This window comes from Aphis gossypii, chromosome 2 (assembly GCF_020184175.1).
Source record: "Aphis gossypii isolate Hap1 chromosome 2, ASM2018417v2, whole genome shotgun sequence".
Taxonomy (NCBI): Eukaryota; Metazoa; Arthropoda; class Insecta; order Hemiptera; family Aphididae; genus Aphis; species Aphis gossypii.
The window spans coordinates 51,178,091-51,198,835 of NC_065531.1; the positions used below are offsets into that span (position 1 = coordinate 51,178,091).

General features: G+C 26.1%; 1 protein-coding gene and 1 non-coding gene across 4 annotated transcripts in view; one reads left to right on the forward strand and one right to left on the reverse strand.

The window, feature by feature from the left end:
- Positions 1–1,770: 1,770 nt before the first annotated feature.
- LOC114125616 (U6atac minor spliceosomal RNA) lies at positions 1,771–1,881 on the forward strand. Its single transcript, XR_003592531.1, has one exon. It is a non-coding gene; the product is annotated as a U6atac minor spliceosomal RNA (small nuclear RNA).
- Positions 1,882–1,928: 47 nt separating this feature from the next.
- Positions 1,929–20,745, reverse strand: part of LOC114125563 (dedicator of cytokinesis protein 3) — a 31,467-nt gene continuing 12,650 nt past the window's right edge. Inside the window, exons 1-24 of one of the 3 annotated variants that reach the window (XM_050201532.1) lie at positions 13,019–13,172; positions 12,455–12,539; positions 12,336–12,371; positions 12,114–12,262; positions 11,915–11,996; positions 11,065–11,818; positions 9,192–9,473; positions 8,612–8,903; positions 8,162–8,405; positions 7,889–8,078; positions 7,551–7,801; positions 7,022–7,457; positions 6,722–6,956; positions 6,622–6,639; positions 6,147–6,558; positions 5,895–6,089; positions 5,676–5,817; positions 5,094–5,617; positions 4,883–5,025; positions 4,585–4,806; positions 4,390–4,517; positions 4,273–4,331; positions 4,025–4,196; positions 1,929–3,370 (exon numbers count right to left, since the gene is read on the reverse strand). In XM_050201532.1, the coding sequence (XP_050057489.1) occupies positions 3,306–3,370; positions 4,025–4,196; positions 4,273–4,331; positions 4,390–4,517; positions 4,585–4,806; positions 4,883–5,025; positions 5,094–5,617; positions 5,676–5,817; positions 5,895–6,089; positions 6,147–6,558; positions 6,622–6,639; positions 6,722–6,956; positions 7,022–7,457; positions 7,551–7,801; positions 7,889–8,078; positions 8,162–8,405; positions 8,612–8,903; positions 9,192–9,473; positions 11,065–11,818; positions 11,915–11,996; positions 12,114–12,262; positions 12,336–12,371; positions 12,455–12,499 (5,076 nt within the window). In that variant the 5' untranslated portion in view covers positions 12,500–12,539; positions 13,019–13,172 and the 3' untranslated portion in view covers positions 1,929–3,305. Of the gene's footprint in view, positions 3,371–4,024; positions 4,197–4,272; positions 4,332–4,389; positions 4,518–4,584; positions 4,807–4,882; positions 5,026–5,093; positions 5,618–5,675; positions 5,818–5,894; positions 6,090–6,146; positions 6,559–6,621; positions 6,640–6,721; positions 6,957–7,021; positions 7,458–7,550; positions 7,802–7,888; positions 8,079–8,161; positions 8,406–8,611; positions 8,904–9,191; positions 9,474–11,064; positions 11,819–11,914; positions 11,997–12,113; positions 12,263–12,335; positions 12,372–12,454; positions 12,540–13,018; positions 13,173–20,745 lie in introns of those variants that run through there. The other 2 variants (XM_027989274.2, XM_050201531.1) reach the window with 2 other exon arrangements.

The window sequence follows — 20,745 nt, forward strand, 5'->3', positions numbered from 1 at the left end:
AAATTTTAAACAAAAAAAAGTTTGTTTTATTGTCTCGACTGATAATCAATGTATGTATGGAATATACATATTTTAATATAAATTATTTATTTAGTGAGTTTTTGGTGCATTCAGTAAAAAGATACCTAATGATTACTAAAGTCTAAAATTGTATAAATAATTATTCAATAAAACTAATGATAGCTTGTATTAATTTCTAATTAATTAATTTAAGAAATGTTTTATTAACAAAATAAGATTCCTAAAAAACAAAAATACTATCTAAAAAAAAAATTGAAAATCTTAAGGATGAAGTAAAGTATTTGGTAAAGTGATTTATTTTTACATTTAGTGATTGGTTAACCATAGACCTTTAATATCAAAAGTAAGTATTCACTATGTATTAATTGTTTCATCTTTCATATTAATACATTTTTATCACTCTTAATAGTTAATATTATAATATGTTGTGCATTGATTATTATTATCATTATTATTTTTTAATTGATACAATAATCAGTTACAGAAATATATAATCATGTTATAAATTAAATCTATGCTTATTACTTATTATTGGCTATGTAGTACGCTCATTCTAAATAAAGCTTTGGTGATCAAGTAAGTTTTTTGTATGTACATGTGCTCATAGTTCATAACTATTATAATTTTCTATACATGAAATGCTGATCACACATTGAATAATCTATTCTGAGAAAAGGTAGAATAAAATAAATAATAAATGAAATATGAATTGCAAGAAAAAGATAAAAATGTAATTTCAATTTATGTAGATACATTTTGTAGATTGTGAAATCATTTTAAAAAGAAGAAAATGTATTTTAGCACATAACTTCTACATAATAAGTAGTATGAGTTAATATATTTTTTAAAATAAGATCACTATTTACTATTAAAAAATAAGTAAATAATATGTTTGCATTATAATAAACCCTTTTTAGTCTACAAGTAAAATAAATAAATAGTACATTAATATTAAATTTCTAATTATTATAAGTTACATTTTAATCGAACTTTTGAATAAAACTCATGTTTGTAGATTGTAATTAAATTTTTAAGCCCTTATTGAGGGTAATGAACTAATGACTAATGAGAATTGTTATAGGTTCATAAAAGTGGCGATAGTCACATGAATATTATCATAATATTCTTATGGTCTTAGAAGTGATATAAGTCTATCAAGTGTGTAACAAATTTCAGTCTCTGTTAGTCTGTTGCATGTTTACTTCTATTATACTATATTATATACCTACGTCCTACGTATATTATGTCGTCAACTGAAATGTCTCCTCTCTCACCCCTACATAGTGGATAAAACTAAATAAACGTTATGACATAAAAACTTATATTTACCATAACAACTCTACTACACCGTAAAATGTAAGTATTGCATTCATGTTCCGCTGTTTCGGTTTATCAGTAAGACGAAAATAAGCACCAAATAAAAAGCATGAAAAATTTATTTCATTAATAAACAATAATATTTCATGTAAAAAAATACATAAATTCGTAATTATGAATTATGGTTTAGTCAAAATAAAATAATAAAAGGCCGTATAGTTAAGGGTAATTTTGTTAACGGTTTGTTGACTAAAAATATTATTTTATTATTTGATTCATACAACGCTATCTAGAGGTCAAATAAAAAACATTGCATTAAAGAACAAACTCATTACATAGAGCGATCTGAATATTTATCATTGACTCGCTCTCACTTGTCATGTTTATTGAACACTTGATAGTATATATAATAAAAATCTGCTCAAAGCATCTGTGTTGTATAAAAGGAGAGACGGTTAGCACTCCCCTAGACAAGGATGGAATTACACATATACGGTCATGGGCACTGCTGTCTTGCACACAGCAACATGACCACATTTTTTTTCTTAAATTTTTTTTGGACAGGAAATTCAAATAAAACTCGCTTGTGATTGTTATAGGTACATCGATTATTTATTTTTTTATAATATTTTCTAATCTATTTTTTTCATGGTAAATAAATAATGAGCATCATAAAATTGGATTACGAGGATAAATTATAATAATGTAGCTAATGTAATACAGATAAATTATAATATAATAATTAAAATAGTCATGGAAGACTGGAATGTATAATAATAATAATATAAATTGACACACAAAATAAATTATTGAGCAGGAGAACTAAAACAATAATGTATGAATTAAAAGCCAGTCCCACACATAGTATACAAATTTGGTAACGTCAGTCATACGATAAGGGTAATTAGTAAAAACTACATTGTTCTTGTTAATGGGCTAAAAGACAAGTAGTACAAAATGTACAATACTATTTTGTGGTGAAAAAACAAAAATATTTTAATTGAATACTACAATCATATTATTTAATAATATATTGTTTAAAGAAAATGCCACACTTGAATGTGTTTTCTGTTTTATAAATTATATTGTATACCAAATTTTATTCCAGCAGAACTAATTTTGTGTTGTTGGCTTTAATATTTCTTGTTAACTTTTTTTTCATTTTTTAAACAACCCATGAGAATTTTTAATTATTATAGAGTACATAGGTAGGTACTCATAATTTACTAAAAAAATTAATACATTATAAAATCAAAGAGAAGCCATATACAATGCTCTTAGTTTCTAACCTTTAAGTTTAATAATAAATCAGTTCTTTATAATATTCATGTTAACAACATAAAATTGGAACTGCTGATTGTACATTTAATTTAGTATGTTAAGTTAAACATTGAAAACACATGCTGGTACGACTATTTCTTAAACCACTGTATAATAATATTATAAAAATATTTTTGCCCATGAATTAAATTATAAGAACTAAAAATTTTAGTTGTTAATATAGTTAATAAAATTAGTGTATATAGTAAAATTAAATAAGAGTAATGAAAATGAATATTCAATGATGAAAAAATAAAAACATACAAATGTTGTATGTTGTCGTCTTGTCGAAACAGATGAACAATTTTGTTCATTCTTATTGTTATGTGGCATAAAATATTATATAGAATAGAATAAATGTAATCATTAAGTGTATGAAAATAGCTAATTGGATAGGATTGATAGGAATAAGTAGTGATGCTCATACACACACAAAAAAACACTGATTAAATTACATTCTAATTTTTAACTTAAGTCATAAAGAGTATTTTTAAAAAACATATAGTAAAATTAAAACATCACAAACACACTCATTAATACAATAATGTAGTATAAAAATAATTTAAGAATAACTTAATTCATATTAACTAATAGTTACATTTATGCATATCATGGCACCAGTTCTATAATATGAGTCTTGTATTTGACTAGGGGCTAGATTCTAAGCGTCTCATTGTTCCAGGCACAGAGTAATTTTCCAAAATTGGGAGTTCTAAAATCAAAATATAATTGAAAAATATACCGTTCATACTATTTAAGCACGGTTAACTCTCGGTAACTCAAAGTTCACGGGGAAGTAAAAAGATTCTACTCACTAACAATTTTGAGTTACCAAAATCTTAAGAAATTATACCTATATATTTATTTTTAAATATGTATGTAGCTTACTTTAAAAAAATTGAAATTTACATTAATATACCTACTTAAATGTTATCACTTTTAAAGAATTAGTGTAAGGTTAATTGTTTTTGTTTATTAAATACATTGTTCTCAATTCTTTTTCTAAACAACCGAATGGATTAAATAAACCTCCCATATTTTCATTGCCTTTACTCAATCAACTACTATAGTTGGGTTTCACGAATCAAGTCATAAGTAAAAAATAATCAATATGATCAACTATTTTAAGTATGTAATATAAATTGGTTTTATCGTTGCTTTAAATATTTATGAACTTTAGTAAGACTTGGATAAGAAAATTAAAAGTATCAAAAACTTGTTCAAGTAATTTTTGAATTAATAATATTATTTAAATGTTAAGTGTTATTACTATTCAAATGGGAATTTTATTTATTCGAGAAATCGAGAATTTTGAGTCATCAATGTTTGAGTTACATACTGAGTGTCTACTATATTTAGTTTATACCATTTTGCTCAGAATTAGGTTGAGATTGTATATTTTTAGGCGGCAATGGAGGTGGCGTTTTATCTTTATCGATTGAAGGTAATACAAATTCTTCATATGATGCCGAATGTAAAGATTCTGAATAGCCTGAATCACGTAACACTGGTGTATCCAAATCAGTAATTTCAGAATCCTAAGGAAAAATAATATTTTAAAAAATTAAAAAAATTAAAAATTTTAACAATAATTAAAATAGAAATTTTACTTACACGGCGCAAAGGTAATCTTCGTGGTAACGGAGGAGCATCACTGGTTCTTCTCTCTGGGGCTAAAAATAAATAAATTAATAAATACATAAATAATTGAACATTTTATAAGAATGGTACCTCTTGGAGGCAATGGTGGTGGAGAACTATCTTCAAGTGACCATGAATTTCTCACACTGCTATCCACAGAGTGCCTTTGCAAATTAGGACTTCCCGGTTTCCAAGAATTATTTGATTTTGGATCAGCTCTAAATTACCATAACAATTTACAATAATTTTATGAATAAAAGTACCATAATAATTTGAGTTATTTACTTGATCTTATTGTTTGGTAAGGATCCTTCAGATTTAATCCGATTTTCTCGATGTGGAACTAGTGGAGCACATGCATCTGGTAGATCAAATGTCTTGCTATATATATCTTCATATTCATCGCGTCGCTCGTCAAAATAAGTAACAGTATTTGTATATTCTTCAGTAGAACGGAAATGGAAATTATTATCAATTGGAACACATGGTATTGGTGGCAATGGTGTACTAAAACAATTATAAAATTAATTTATTATATCTTTATTTATTTATTATTTTATATTATGTAATGTGTTATTCATACTTAATTATGCTTTCTGGTGGAGGTGGCGCTCGCAAGTTCTGTTTCAGTTGTACCATACGCTCGACTAAACGATGATGAAGAGGCTGTACTTCAGGCGGTGCCAGTTGACCATGAATTAACAATCCATTTTCTACTATTTCAATCTAAAAAAAAAATAACACGTAAAACATAATATTATAAATTCAATCTTTGATGAAATCTACGATCTTACTTGATGATTTATGGATGAGCTTAAATGTAAAACATGTGAATAATATTGAGGGTTATTTTGAACAAAGTCTTGAGAAAAGAATGCTGACTGGTATTTTGATATGCCACCCATAACATTTGCATCAATTGTCCCTTGAAGTCTCATGCTTAATGGATTAATGTTTCTTTTAGGCTCATTTGTATATTGATTAATTATAAGTTTTAAATTTTTGTTAACAGAATCTATAGTTTCACAAGCAAATTTAATCGGGGGCACTTCCTCAGTTGTTGTACTTATAGCTTCAAACCATCTAAGTATACCAGGCAGACGTTCACTAGTAATTAAAATAGTACGTTCCAACCAAAGACTTTTGAACTCATTATCTCGATCTACCAAACCTTTGTGCATAGGTCTATCCAATTGAAAAGTGCATACATCATTTACTTCATAAAACCGTCCAACTTTTTCAGGAATCATAGCTAAAGGTTTATCAGAAGAAGGAGGACCAATGTCTGGCACTGGTTTTACATTGCAAATTTGAATATCTGAAATGTGATTTAAGAATTAGGATTTCATAATTCATTAATAATAAAAATAATATACATTGAGCATCAGACTGTAAAATGGTCTGCGATGGTGGACTATTTTTTGTTAAAAGTTGAGCAGTTGGAAATTCAGTTTGCAATCGTTGAGTAAAAGCTTCCATTCGTTCGTATTCTAAACCTCGATAAACAAAAACTTTATTCTGAAAAAAAAATGTTTTGTAATTAATATGAATATATTTAAGATATTTAAGTATTAATAAATGAATTAATAATGTACCCGAACAAAAAGTGGAAATCCTTGTCCATAGAATCCAACTTTAAAATATTCTGGTTCGGGTCGTAATTGAGTCAGAATATTGTCACAGAATTTGGCTTGTGTTTTCAATACTGCACTTAATCTAGAGTAATCAAATAGTCGTTTTTCATAGAAATCTGATAACTCTTTTAATAAAGGTAGTCCTTTTTCCCAACACTGTAAGAATAATTATATAAAATAAAATAATTTAACTTTTGAGGTTTCAATACTTACTTTTCCTTTATCAAAGTATTGTATGATTTCATGATATAGCTGTTCTTTTCTTTGCCATTGACAAATTGAATTTGTTGGATCACCTTGTAATACTGGGCCATCTGTCCAAGTCAGTTGATCAGCATAAAGTTTCAGTGTAAATCCAGCCTCAGTGAAATTATCAGCAGAAACGTGCAAATCATGAAGTTTATAAATATATCTTAGGTACATTTCTTTTCTATCAAATTCATTTTTGTAGAAATTCAACAAGTTCACTGTACATGACATACGTTTGTCACGATTATCATCGCCGCGCATTACACTCCTATAATCTAATAGTCGTTCTAATAAACGTGTAACAGAATGAATGAAAACTGAACCCGTTTCTTGCCAACTACCATCCTGTTCTTCTTGATGTACTCTCTCTAATAATCTATAAAATCATTACAAAAATGCAGTTTAATTTTTAATTTTTCTTAAGTTTCATTGGACTTACACTATACTTAAATTTTCCCTATATGCAGCATATACAAAACAATTATCTATATTAATTATAATTGACTTGGTTTAAATTTTTAAAACTGTAAAAAACTTACATTGTATTGAAAAGTTGTCGATACTCATCGTCACCTTTGTTTTCACTAATCAAATAATCCAATTTATCTATAAGTTCTGATTCAACTTCTTTAAAATTGCCTCGAGCTCGTTGTTCACATTCCATCATATCAAAAAATATATGAAGTGTTGCCTTACGCAATTCAGCTTCTGGCACCAATGTTACTTTAAGAAATGGTCCCACCATGGATGGTATAAAATTTATCTTGTGATCGCCTATTATTTATTAAATTACAGTTTAGTTTATACAGTTATTTTTAAAAACAAACATTTTTTTTTACCGAGCTTAGACCATACAGACAGTATTTGATATCCCATTAGTACTCTCATATCACCATACTTTTCAATAATCTTTGTTCGTTTTACAATAGTGAATGTTTCTAATTGAAGAGCTGGTTGAGTGAGAAATGCAACAGCTAATTTAAAATAAGTGGACCACACTTGATAATCAAAATGTGGCCATGTCTCTAAGAAGCAAAATACTAGTGGTTTTGCTAATTGTTGTAGAGCTGCTAGAATTACATTGTTAGTAGTCATTTTTATGACCATCCAATCAGTTGGAAATACATCATGTTTAATTAAATGTCTAAATAATAAAAATGCTCTTAATAAAAAATCTTTTAATGGTTTACGATCACCCAATTCTTCCCAAAGTCGTTTGTAATGATAATCATCAAGAAGTTGTAATAAAGAAACTAAGCATGCAACCATATTAGCCTGAAAAATAGAATTTTATAATATTTCTAAGTTAATATTACAAAATTAATTCATAATACAAACTAGGTACCTACATAATAAAGTGTAACTTACCAATACAGAGACCATTCTATCAATTACAATAAGACATGTTTCAATTAACATATCTAATGTACTAAGACTCAATATTTCTAAATCACGACGAAAACATATGTTGACCTTACTACTGTCGTGTGAACGATTTAAATGAAATAAAAATGTTAAAATTTCTCCTAGGATATCTGTACAAAGTTGAATTTCTTCTCTAGCGCTAATATGGTGTCTTAGATGTTTACATATTGTTATCAATAACAAATTCCTTGCTTCTATAATATAACACAAAAAAAAAACAAAAACATACATCTGGTTACTATTAATTTAAATGATATTTTAAGTAAAATTTCATGTATTACCATCATCTTTGAACACCTTTCCTGCAACCAAATCTTTAATAGCGCCTAATTTAGCTTGAGTTAATGGTGTAGGTAGATCACGAGATGGCAAGCAATCTAACATGGATACTCCAAGTTTAGCTACCTCAATAACTGGCAACACTTGAACTAGCTGGTCAAACACAGCACTTGCGCTTTGCAATAATGCAATCTATGAGAAAGAATAATAGTTTTAAACATACTATAAACTAATTTGAATAGGTAATAATAATTTTAAATAATATTTTTTTTTACTTGAGTAGGTAAAATCATTTCAAATGATGAACACAGCATTTTATCCAATGAGGCAAATACACGATGTACATCATATCGGAAACTATCTTCAAATTGGCCACCAGTTGCACGAGAAAATAATAGACGAGACTGAATAACAAATTTAAAAATATATTCTAATGAGCGGAAACATTTTTGTATTGGCTCTTGGCGGTCTGTTGACATAACTAGCTCAGCACAATGTTGGACACTGCTTAATAACCCTCTAAACATAAAATAGGCAAACATGTATCACCTTTATTATATATTATAATTTAATGGAATATAATTTATTTTTCAATTTAATCAATGAAATAATTTTTATTCTAAAATTGTATTTAGCACAAGGTTGAAGATTATTAAAGGTAATATTTAAGTTGATATTAAGTCTGTGGTATTTAATATTTATACAATAACTAATAAGACAATTACTTGTATACTAAAGCTGCAGCAAAATGTTCTTTGATGTAAGCGTTCATCACTGGTTTAAAATGTTCAAATTTGCTGTCATAGAGTAAACTAAAAATGCTGACTAGAACATGGAATACAAGTCCAGAGTGGATGGTTGAATTGCCATCATCTGTGGAAAACATTGAGAAGAGAGCGTCCAATATGTCTTGTAGGAACTTTACAAGTTCTTCTCCATCCAGGCGTAAAGCTCGTGTCAGAGCTTCTTGAATCCGATGAGGGTGTTCTTTCCATTGCAATAATGACAACAAATCCACTGAAACAATAAACATTGTGTTAACTACCTTTATTTATAAAGAAAAACAAAATCCGATAAAATACCACAATGTCTTCTAACCGGATGTATTTGAGTAAAATGTTAAAACGTTTAAATTACAACAAAACCAGCCTCTATGTTTGAGCGGTCAACACGAATTTGAAACGTGCTATTTCAAATTTTATTGACGCAGTTTTAATAAGACGAGACGAGACGAAATAATAAGCGACCATCTATAATATAAGGTTTAACGTCTATGTCACAATAATTTAAATGGATTATAGGTACCGTTTTGCGTCAATTTTGTCGAACACAACATCGTGCGAACTGTCACTATTTCTTTATGGCTGCATGAGAACACAGAACCTGGTTCAGGCGAACTGGTCCAAGTAGACGATTCGTGTACACTAGCGGCCAGACCTAAGTAGTCGACCGGGTGAAGTTTGGTACGCTCGTCGCAGCGGTAGACGAACAATTCATGGACGCCGTCTTGCAACGTAGCCTCTTCGGGCTCCATCAGCCGCGCAAACGATATGCCGAACAGTTTCTTGTTATCTGCTTTGTCACGAGCTAGAAATGTAAATGCCAAATGGATATTTTTAAGAAATACTTATATCAATCCGTACAGCTTTAATTCACAAGTATGTTAGAGAAAAAACTTTCTAAGTTTGTAAAGGTATCTATATTCTATAATGTCAATAAATAAAAATTCATTGAATTTTTCAATACCTTTATGGCTATATTATATAATTAAGCTGGGCTATAATGTTTAATGATAAATTTAGAGCTAGAAAATTAATGACCTAAAAAAACTAAAAAAAAATGACCTAAAAAACCTAAAAAATGACTCAATAGGAAAAAATGATTTCATAGAATGCTCCAAAAAAAAAAAAAATGATTATATTAATAAATTAATAAATAACAAATAAATATAAATTGATGAAGATAACACGTAATCGAACACTATTATCGATTATTATCGGTTGGTTTAGTCAAACAACTACAATGAGTATATTTTATATTATACAAATGATTGGTATTTTGAAACATTAACCATTTTTAGAAAATATGTTTACGATTTTATTTTATTGTTGTATCTTAATATGATTGTACAATAATTTATAATGACCATTTAAAAATTTACAAAAATACTACCCAAAATCCGAAAAAGTACAATAAATACAAAATAAAGCTATATATTTGAACTCATAGATGACAGATGACCAAATCACATTTTGTGCTTGAAAATCTATATTCCATAAATCCTAAAAAAATGCAAAATCTTATACTATCATAGCCCTAAATTAATAATTAAGAATTTAATAAAAGTAAAGCTAATCAAAATTATTGTAAGACAATAATCGCATTTTTAATTATAAAGCACCTATCTATGGTAGTACGATAATAAAATTACTATTATAAATATTTTTTTTAAAATAAAATTGTATTCATTTTAAAATCATCTATTATTTATAATTAATCCTTTTACTTATTAATAGATTATTGACTTGAATTATATTGACTAATGGTAATATTTTCAAAGCGAATTTATTGAATTAATGAATTTTAAATTTGAATAGTAAATTTTAAACTATAATCAATTACTTAGGTAGTACTAATTAATAATTATAGTAATTAGATATTTATTTTTAAATAAAAATAAAATGTAATATATTACATTAAATCATATTAAACAATATTTATTAAAAAAATATAATAACTTTTTATAGGAGGTCTCGTGTCTTATACTCGGGGTATATTTGTTAAAATGTATGACATATTTTTAAAATTGTTTTACTATTATTTATTATATATAGTTATGTACAATTACATTTTATCAAATAATTCCTAGTATAGGTCAACATTTTTTTATATTTTATTTTATTTTAAAATCAGTATAAACTGAATATTTTATATTACAAGTATAGTATAAGAATCTACTAAAATATTGATTTATTAATAATATTGATTTTATTAATCATGTTATTATCATGTTATCAGCGATTTCCGCTTGTTGACGGGGCAATAATTTTTTATAACCAACGCATGGGCGATAATAGACCAGTACGTATAAGTACTAAATAGTAACCATTAAATATTAAAATGGTTATGGCGGTTATGTTTAAATGATATTTAAATAATTAAATCTTGCATGACTTACTAGAACAGTGCCTGTACTCGAAGCGTATGTGCGCGATGTTGTACTTCTCAATGGGCACGGCTAGTCGAATCGTCTCCATCCAGCATGGAGCGTTGTGGTGGTAAACGATCATTGAACGGTATTCGGCGGACGAGTCCGTTCCCGACGCACCCCATATGCAGTCCGGGACCACGTTACCCTCGTAATCGAGGACGACAACAGATACTTCAATGTTCTTGCCAGTCGACTTGCCACCTTTTTCGAACTCGCCCTTCTCCAAGGTCAGATACAGATCGTTCCTCACGTGTCCCGGCATTATCACGTCCGGAAAACCCATTTTCTTCGTGGTTGACACGTTTTTGAACGCCAACGGATTTTCCTCGCGCACTTGTCGCAGGTCGCCATCCAATATCCGCAGTGATATTACAATACCGTAGTTGGGGTGGCTGGACAGCGGACTGTACTTGCTGTTCTGTTTCCGGATCAATGTGTCGTGCAGCTGACAGAAGTCCTTTTCGTCCGTCTGGAACACGCGAAATGTGAACTCCCGCTCATCACTGCTGTTGCTGTTGTTCGAAGTGAGCATTTCGCTGATGTTAAGGACGGCAACTCCAAGCGGACGTTTGAAGTAGGACACCGGTGTCTGCGCTGACGATGATGAAGACGACGACGACAGAGAAACTTTTTTGGACGACTCGGAGTATACCATTTTTCCGATTCGCATCACATGAGCTACAATGTAAAGGTCGCGCGACAAGTCTTGCAGCCCGAGTTCCTATATTATACAGTCGAAATATAGTCGGGTGTATACATATTTAGTACATTATTACAATTTATATAACAAACAAATCGCAAGACTTTCATAACTTACCGTAAAAATAGTACAATTGTTGTGTAATTTTTCAATGTAATTAGAAAAACCTTCTTTGGATATTTTTACTAAAAATCGTTCACTGGAAATTTTAAAAAACAATTTGATTAATACAAAACGATTATGAAACATGTATACGAATAAATTAATATATTATTATGTTAATAAGTTATACGTAAAAAACAAATATAAAACTTGCCTGATAAATTTAAAATTTTTGGCATCGTAGAGTGAAAAATATACTTCGGTTTCTTCCCCAATATGGTAACCAAAATCCCGCATACACATAAACATATGACGTGTTTGAATTTTAGATGTATCTTTAGGTCTTCTTAACGTCCCTCGCGCCTAAAATTGTAAGAAATTCATTATTAGTAGGATATTGAATAATTTTATAATACTAGTGTAATGAAATACTAACCGATACACCTTGGATATTTTCCGAACTTTGAACATGCTAAAATTCATAAAAAGAAACATTACACATCTACAAATAATTAAAAATAAATATATTATTGTAGCATTATTAAATATACATACAACTTTGTAAAGCTCTACAGCACTCATTGTAGCTGGATCAACCATCTCGGCACCACACCTAGGAACTAAATCCAATCCCAGTTTTCTAAAAAATACATTTTTGTTATAAAACTATATGTTTGTACTACCAAGGTCTGACACAAAAGTAATTTTTTAATTAAAAGTAGGGCTCTGCATATATTCCACATTATAATATTAGTTCATTTTAAATTGTTTTGTTATTTTCAATGTAAAAGTAATATTTAATTTGGTAATTGACAGTTACTATTACAGTATATAAGATACGATGATAATAATAAAAGTAATGACTAATAATACATTATTTGGCTTTTTATTTACTATTTAGGAGCTATTTATGATACCAACAGTTATTATTTAACTTATATATATATATTTTAAACGAAATGAATTTGGAATATTTTTCTCATATTTCAAGTAAATTAATTTATATCGGCATAAATCCAGAATAATTATATATATTATAATATCTATAGTATAGGTAAAATTTGGGATGCATATCCATAACTATGTGTCTTTTATAAACCTCAAAATTTTGTTACATACCATTATACCATTGCATTTTAATTTTAATCCGTACTTATAGTATACCATATGACGGTTGTTCCAATATTCACTCGACACTTTACACAAGATACCTATCATTTGTCAATGCATTTTAACTATCAGTATAAAATATTACGTTATTTATACTTATTACCTATCACAATATCACATATTATATTCCGTACAGCATCGCCATCCGCTTATGTTGACAGTCAATGTTTATACTAAAATACTAAATAGTAAATGTAAAATTACATTACTTATTAAGATTACGTAAATAATTGTTCTTTTTTCTTATCTTATAATACCTCTACTATGATTGATGAATAATTATAGTTAACAGCTAAATTAAATACTAGATTCTAGTAATTGGATTAACTCGAAGAAAATAAACGGTTTAAGATTAAACAGTTTAAAATGAAAAAAACTATTCTCCCTAATCGGTTAATCGCGTAATATTATTAACATATAATCATATGTGCATAATATGTGATATATACCATATTTATTTGGGCGCAGATTTATTATTTATTATTTTAATAAAAATAAAAATATATTTTTGGCCTTTTAAGGGATTGTATTATTTATGGTTATAATTTATAATTAAGGACTAGAACTTGATTAATTTACATTATTTTTGTTTTGTTCTTATGTGTTGTTTCTATACACACAGCAAAAATTTGATTCGTTGAATACATAATTTGATGAAAAAATTTAATTTTTAATTTTTCGTAACATATTATTATTAAATTATAAATATTTGAAAAAAGTAACATGATATGTCGTATACTATTCAATTATTTGAGTAAATATATTTATTTGTATATTTATATTTACGACAAAGGAAGACACTACTACTAAAAAATAGTGTATACAGTTGTATACATAGTAAACTTTTTTTTAAGTGTAAAAAAATAAATTGAAGTATCTAACACATAAATTTGTTTTTTGTTTAATTAATTTATGAGATGGTTATCATTATCAATTTATTTTAATATTTTTAAAGTATAATATAAATTTTTAATATTATTTTTTTCATGCCATTTTATGGATTTTTAATAAATTTTTACATCATAAAGTTCCGAGCCTTATTTAACTTTATAATAAAAAACTAGAGAAATCTATGTCCTGTGTGGTTAAGTATAGAGAATCGGTAGGTATACCTCGTTATTAAACACATAGGTCACTTTTGAATTACAAAAAAATATAATAAAAACTAAAATTATATATAATATCCAATTGATATGGCCCCAATTTTTTCATTTAATTCTGGATATCTCTCCAATAACCACCACATCACGTGAGGCCGCGTCAAAATGTCATAAAAATTTAAACTTAAATTAACAATAAAAAAAGCGGGTAAGTGGGTACCGCTCTGCTGAGTCTGCTGTACATTAGGTACCGCGTGGATCACTATTATATATTATTATAGGAGTATTTAATTTTAATCCAATGATAGTTATCATTGTATACAAAAAACTATTCTGAACGAAGATGATTTGTCAGCCTAGAATATAATTTCCAGTGGTTGGTGAAAAAGGTGGTTTATGTTTTAATGGCCTGAATATACCAACATTTAAGTTCTTTTATAATTATTGTAAACTAAACTTATGAAAAATCTTTTATTAAATTTTCAACTCTTAGCTACTTATGCAAAATTTTTCATGAATTACAACTACAAAATAATTTGCAAATATTCATGATTTTGACGAATTTTTGTCAATATTTGAACTTCAAATGCTAATAGAAAAAAAATTGTGCCTGTGTATTCTTATAATTTTTTAATCACTATAAGTATAACCTATGAAAAACTTTGTATTAAATTTTCAAGTATTTTTGTTGAGCCAAAAAAATTTTATCGACACTTAAAAAAATTTTTTCAGAAAAATTGAAAATTTCAGTTGTCTATAAATAGCTCAAAAAAAGTCAAAATATTTTGAAAATTAAATTATGTGAAGAAAATGCCAATCTTAATAACTGGTGAAATTTTCAAGTATCTACGACTTATATTTTTTGAATAATAACAAATATTTAAAATTGTTATCGTTGCGCTATTTCATATAAATTTTAAATTCAAACGCACTTCAATTTTTTACTATATTGATGCTTTGAGTTTTCTCTATAAATACTCGAAGGAAAACTTATGGAAAACTTAGTGTTGTATTTTAAATCCTTAGTTATTAACACAAGAAATTTTATGATTTTTCAACTTCAAAATTACTTGCAAATTTTCGCGTTTTCGACAGATTTCGCAAAAATTTGAACTATGAACGCTTATAAAAATTTTTTTTAGCTACAATAAGAACAACTCGTAAGGAACCTTGTATTAAAATTTAAAGGTTTTTTGGTCATCCAAAATTTTTTTTATCGACATTTCAAAAAAAAATCTCATAAAAATCGAAAATTTCAGTGTTCTATAAATAACTCAAAAAAAGCCAACATCTTTTGAAAATTTAACTGTATATAAATAACACTAACATAAACATTTAGTAAAGATTTCAAGTATTTATACAGTGATTAGTTTTTGAATTACAACCATATAAAAAAATCGATTCAGTCGAAAATTGGTTTTGCATAAAAATTCCCGTTTTTCCGTCACATATTTTGAAAACTGTTGGAAAATGTTTAATTTTGACCTATATAATGCACCAAGGATATTCATTTTTCCATCGAAAACCATCCCCAAAGTTTGAAATTGAAGCATTATTTCGATTATAGTTATGCTGTACACAGACACAAAAAAAAAAAAAACAAACACACATCATTGTAAAATCAATACATTGATCACTTCGTTTAGAATCTAAAATAAAAATTAGAAAATTTAAAATGAATAGAAATAGGTTGTTTTAAATTAATCTAAATATTTTGAAAATGTCATAATAAATAAAATAATGTACGTAAAAGTTCAGGTACCACAAATAATGTTTTTAAATAATAGCAAAATAATTAAAATGTTTAATCTTAATGAAAATATTTAATTTCATTTAAATTGGACAAAAAAACGTCTATAAAAAATTGTATTTAAATATTTTTTTTTTTAGATTTTTAGGTTTTTGTATGAATATCTAATGAATCTTATATTACATAGGCTATACAAATTTTTAAAAAAACTTTAAATGATTAATTATCAAGTAACTTGAAAATTTTTTGTAATTTTGTCAGAATTTTAACTTTAAACTCATAATAGTATTTTTTGTTACTGGTGTATTCACTATTCATTAATGGTAATTATTTATTTAAGGATTGATGGTTGAAGAATATGAAAACAAAATCTTTAATATCCAAGCAAAATTTATGTTAATTTCAATCATTTCAAGAAAAGTAAAACAAAAATAAAATCATGAAAACAACCAAGCAAGTTCATTCATTATAAACACTGGATATTATAATAATCATTTATGGAACAAAATATGTGGTTTTTATTTTATTTAACTAAAAATATAAATGTCCAGAAATAAAAATCAACAACAACGTCATTAATAACACTTATTAATTATTATATATGTCTTACCTAGGCGCATATACTCAAATTATATAATTATATATAGTTAAATTTTTAAAATAATACAAAATGTTTCATTTTTATGATTTGCCTAACTTGAAATAAGCATTTAACTAAATGTCTAGGCGGATAGTGAAATTGCAAAAAAATTAAATACTCTGACAATTTGCTTAAGCATTTAGTGAAATGCCTGATTTGATTATATGCTTACAGCCTACAACATAATATATTGCGATATAAACAGTCATACGGATATTGAGATATATATATCATAATATCATAATATCATATTACATATTATAGTCATTGTATACCTAAGTATTACTTAGTAATCAGCTGTATAAGCTAATAGGCTATAAGCCTAGCTATTGGTAGATGTCATATAGACAAATAAAAGAATTTTATCTGAAATCTTTTATTTTTTATATGATAGATGTACACTCGTGTCTCGCTTACAAGGATTATCAACTAGATATGTACATCATAAAATACTCATTCAACGAGATAAAATAATGAGTAATACCTATGCTTTTAAAGTTGATAACTAGGTTAGGTTAGGTACCACATTAATAAACTAGATTAATTTAATGAAAATATTACAAAATAATCAAAATTAAATATACATCTAATACCAGTATTTATTTTATTTATAGCTAAAATAAATAACATATAGATTTACCTTTGGTTATTATCATTTACCGCATATTATAATGTGTGTGAAGCTAACCTAAATTTTTCTCTATTTATATAGATATGCTTAGCTGAATCCAACAAATTAATAGAAATGATAAAATGTATAGTAGGTACCTACCTATAGAAAACAATCTTAATTTTTGATAATTATTAATTTCAGATATATTATGCGACTTAAAATGCATTTAACAACATATTATACCTAGCATGTACATTGAATATTAACATATTATTAAAAAGTAAGCAACCAAATATTATATTTAACACTTTAATACATTACCATTGTAAGTAATGAACAAAAGATTTAATAATTTGAGTTGACTTTTTTTTTAAACTGGTGCAAATTATAATGTTAATAAAAATTGTATTACCAAATATTTTTCAGTCGGACAACAATATTTTAAAAGATAATAAATTTAAAAAATAATATGAATTTTATTTATGAAAAATATTACGAAGGCACAATTACATAAATGTATTATAATATTATATATTAATACATTACTTATACACTTATACAGTTATACCAATTAATTTATGACTAATTTGTTAATTTTCGTGTATAGTATAAATAATAATAGCATGGTTTTAAATTAGAATACATTAAATATCTAATTCAAATAACCGTATAAAAATTTGATGATTTGTTACTATTATTGTTAACTTTTAGTGCTGTTTACTGAGATTTTACAACATTGTTTTGTTTTATATATTAACAAATTACTAAAATTGAAAGATTTATAATATTTTTACCACAATATGTGCGTTCAATAAATATTAAATAAAATGATAACGTTCAATGACATCGAACATAGTATGTTAATACATTAATAATAATAAACGAACATATTATTATATTATATAGAAACCACAGAAGCTACCAATAATGAATATAAGATCAGTTTACTACAGCATTATTAACGACCCTAGTACCCAATACGAAAGATTTAAAACAAGTTCAACGACTGTTTAATTTGAACACATACGAAATACCAACAGCCAATATATTATGTAAATTGAATCGTTAAAATTAATACGAAATACAACATATTTTAATAATATAACGCCCAACAGCTATATAAGATTAATAAGTTAACGTGGGTATGATATACCTACTTTTTAGTTTTTACTATATATTTGAATTATTATATATTATAAGTATACAAATAATAAAGTCACAATTTTATAATCCAATAATTATCATTAGTTATTATTTTGTGTGACCTATTTAATATTATACAGTAGATACCATTAGTATACGTATAATGTATATGCAAAATACAAGTACAATATATGTATTTCAATTTGTCCTTGATATATATTAATGAACATTGAACGTAATGTATTAATATAATATTATTTAATACTAACATAGTAAACAAGTTAGATGTAAAAAATATATGGATAAAAATTAAATAAAATAGTAAAAGAAAATATTCAAACAATTGTGATTAAAAAATAAAATGTATTCAAATATTACTATTATTGGTTTTTTTAATATAATTTAATTTGTGTATTTTATTTAACAATGAATACATTAACTGAATATTTTACTTTTTATTTAAAAATAATTTTAATTTTACTTAGTTTATTTATTATTTAGTTACACATTTAAACTTTAAATTAGCAAGAATTAGAATACGGCAAAATGAAACATATTAAAGTAATTTAATAAAACGCACGATTTATTTTCCATGATCATATGTATACAAGTATTAAAATTTAAAAGTATTAGAAACATTTAAGTACATAATAGTACATCCACTTTACACATTCTTATAATGTGTATAATTCATCCGCTTTATATATTGAAGTTTCAAAGCCTTTGAGTATTAAATTCTCACAAAACAAATAGTTAAATGAATACCTACATTTAATAATACGTGAAAGTACGTTTCATTTTTAAACATCATACAATGATAGGCACATACTACGTATTACCTAACCAGTTGAGGAAAATAAAACTTAAAAATAAATTGATACCTAATAATAAGATATATTATTATGCATTTAAAATATTCTCCAAATAATTCGAATGTATAATTTATTATTCTTTTACTAATGATTCCAATTTCGTAATTTCAATAATAACTTAACTAATAATAATAATTTTTCAAGGCAAGGTTTAAATAGCATTATACACAATACTATAATACAGTATATACGTCAAATATTATTTTTTATTTGTAAAATGGTGTTGTGTTTTATATACAACTAAATCTAAATCTAATGTTAAAAAATCTCTACATACTTTAATATCTTTAGAAATGATTTATTTTATTTTTTGGTTCTAAGGGAGGGTTCCAATAGGTACAAAAGTTATCGGCAAACTATGTACGTATAGGCAGATAAGTATAGTTTGGTTCAAATTTTAAAAATTATATACATATTATTGTATTATGCAGGTACCTATACTATCATATTAATCTAGTATACATTTTTTTATTTTAATATATTTCAGTACCTATATACAATTAGAAATTAGTGTGTATTAGTGTGTACTGTGTACATAATGTTGCAACCAATACCACATTATTGAAGAGTGAGTGGAAGAGTGATGAATAGTCATCATATCAGAATTTATCATGGAATGCAAGCAAATTTACAAATAATCAATCATAATCAGAGCCGTTCTCAAAATAGCTACTTTCAAATTTAAAATTACTATTTAATATAATACAATTTAAATAATTGATCGGGTTTTCTTTAATACATATTAAAATTCAATTACTTTTTTATAAAAAATAAAATATAAAAAAAATAAGCAATAAGTTAATAATAATAAATTGTATATGTAAAATCGAAAAAAAATAATAAAAATTTTCTTTAAAATATAAATAGTATGCTTATAGCCGTTATAGGTATAATAGGAAAAAAAATATAGTTAATAGTATATTTTATGTGTAACGACATACGGTAAATGACATTAAATGAAAATTAATGTATTTAATCAGTCATTATAACGTTATTAACCAAATACATCCTAGGTAATTATTGTTATAAATCAGGTATATCTACTCACGTTATTAACCAAAAACATAGATAATTATCATTATAGGTATATTGTTTATAAACAATATGAACTACACATTCATGTTATTTGTGAAGTTGACACCTCAAAGAATAATTGATTAAAAAGTTATTTTGTAGTGTTATAAAGTAAATAACAAAAAATGTTAAAAGCTCTACTGGCAAAAATAAACGCAAATAAAATTGCGTAATGCTCCAATAGTTTTCAATGTATCAATATTAAATTTAAAATTTTTAATCAAAAAAAAAAAAAAAATTACACTACTGAAGTAAAATTTCTGAAGAAAAACGTTCCTTATCAAATGAAAATAATGTTAATAATCGTAACATAATCCAATTTTAATTTAATGCCCTGCCAATAATATTCCAACATCACAGCTTGTTGGTAGTCTATTCTTAGTCTATACTAATGAATGGGTTTACTTGATCCTGTCTCGGTATATTAAACATACCTATAGTTCATAATTTCATATAAGTCCCAAATCTAATTATTATCAACATT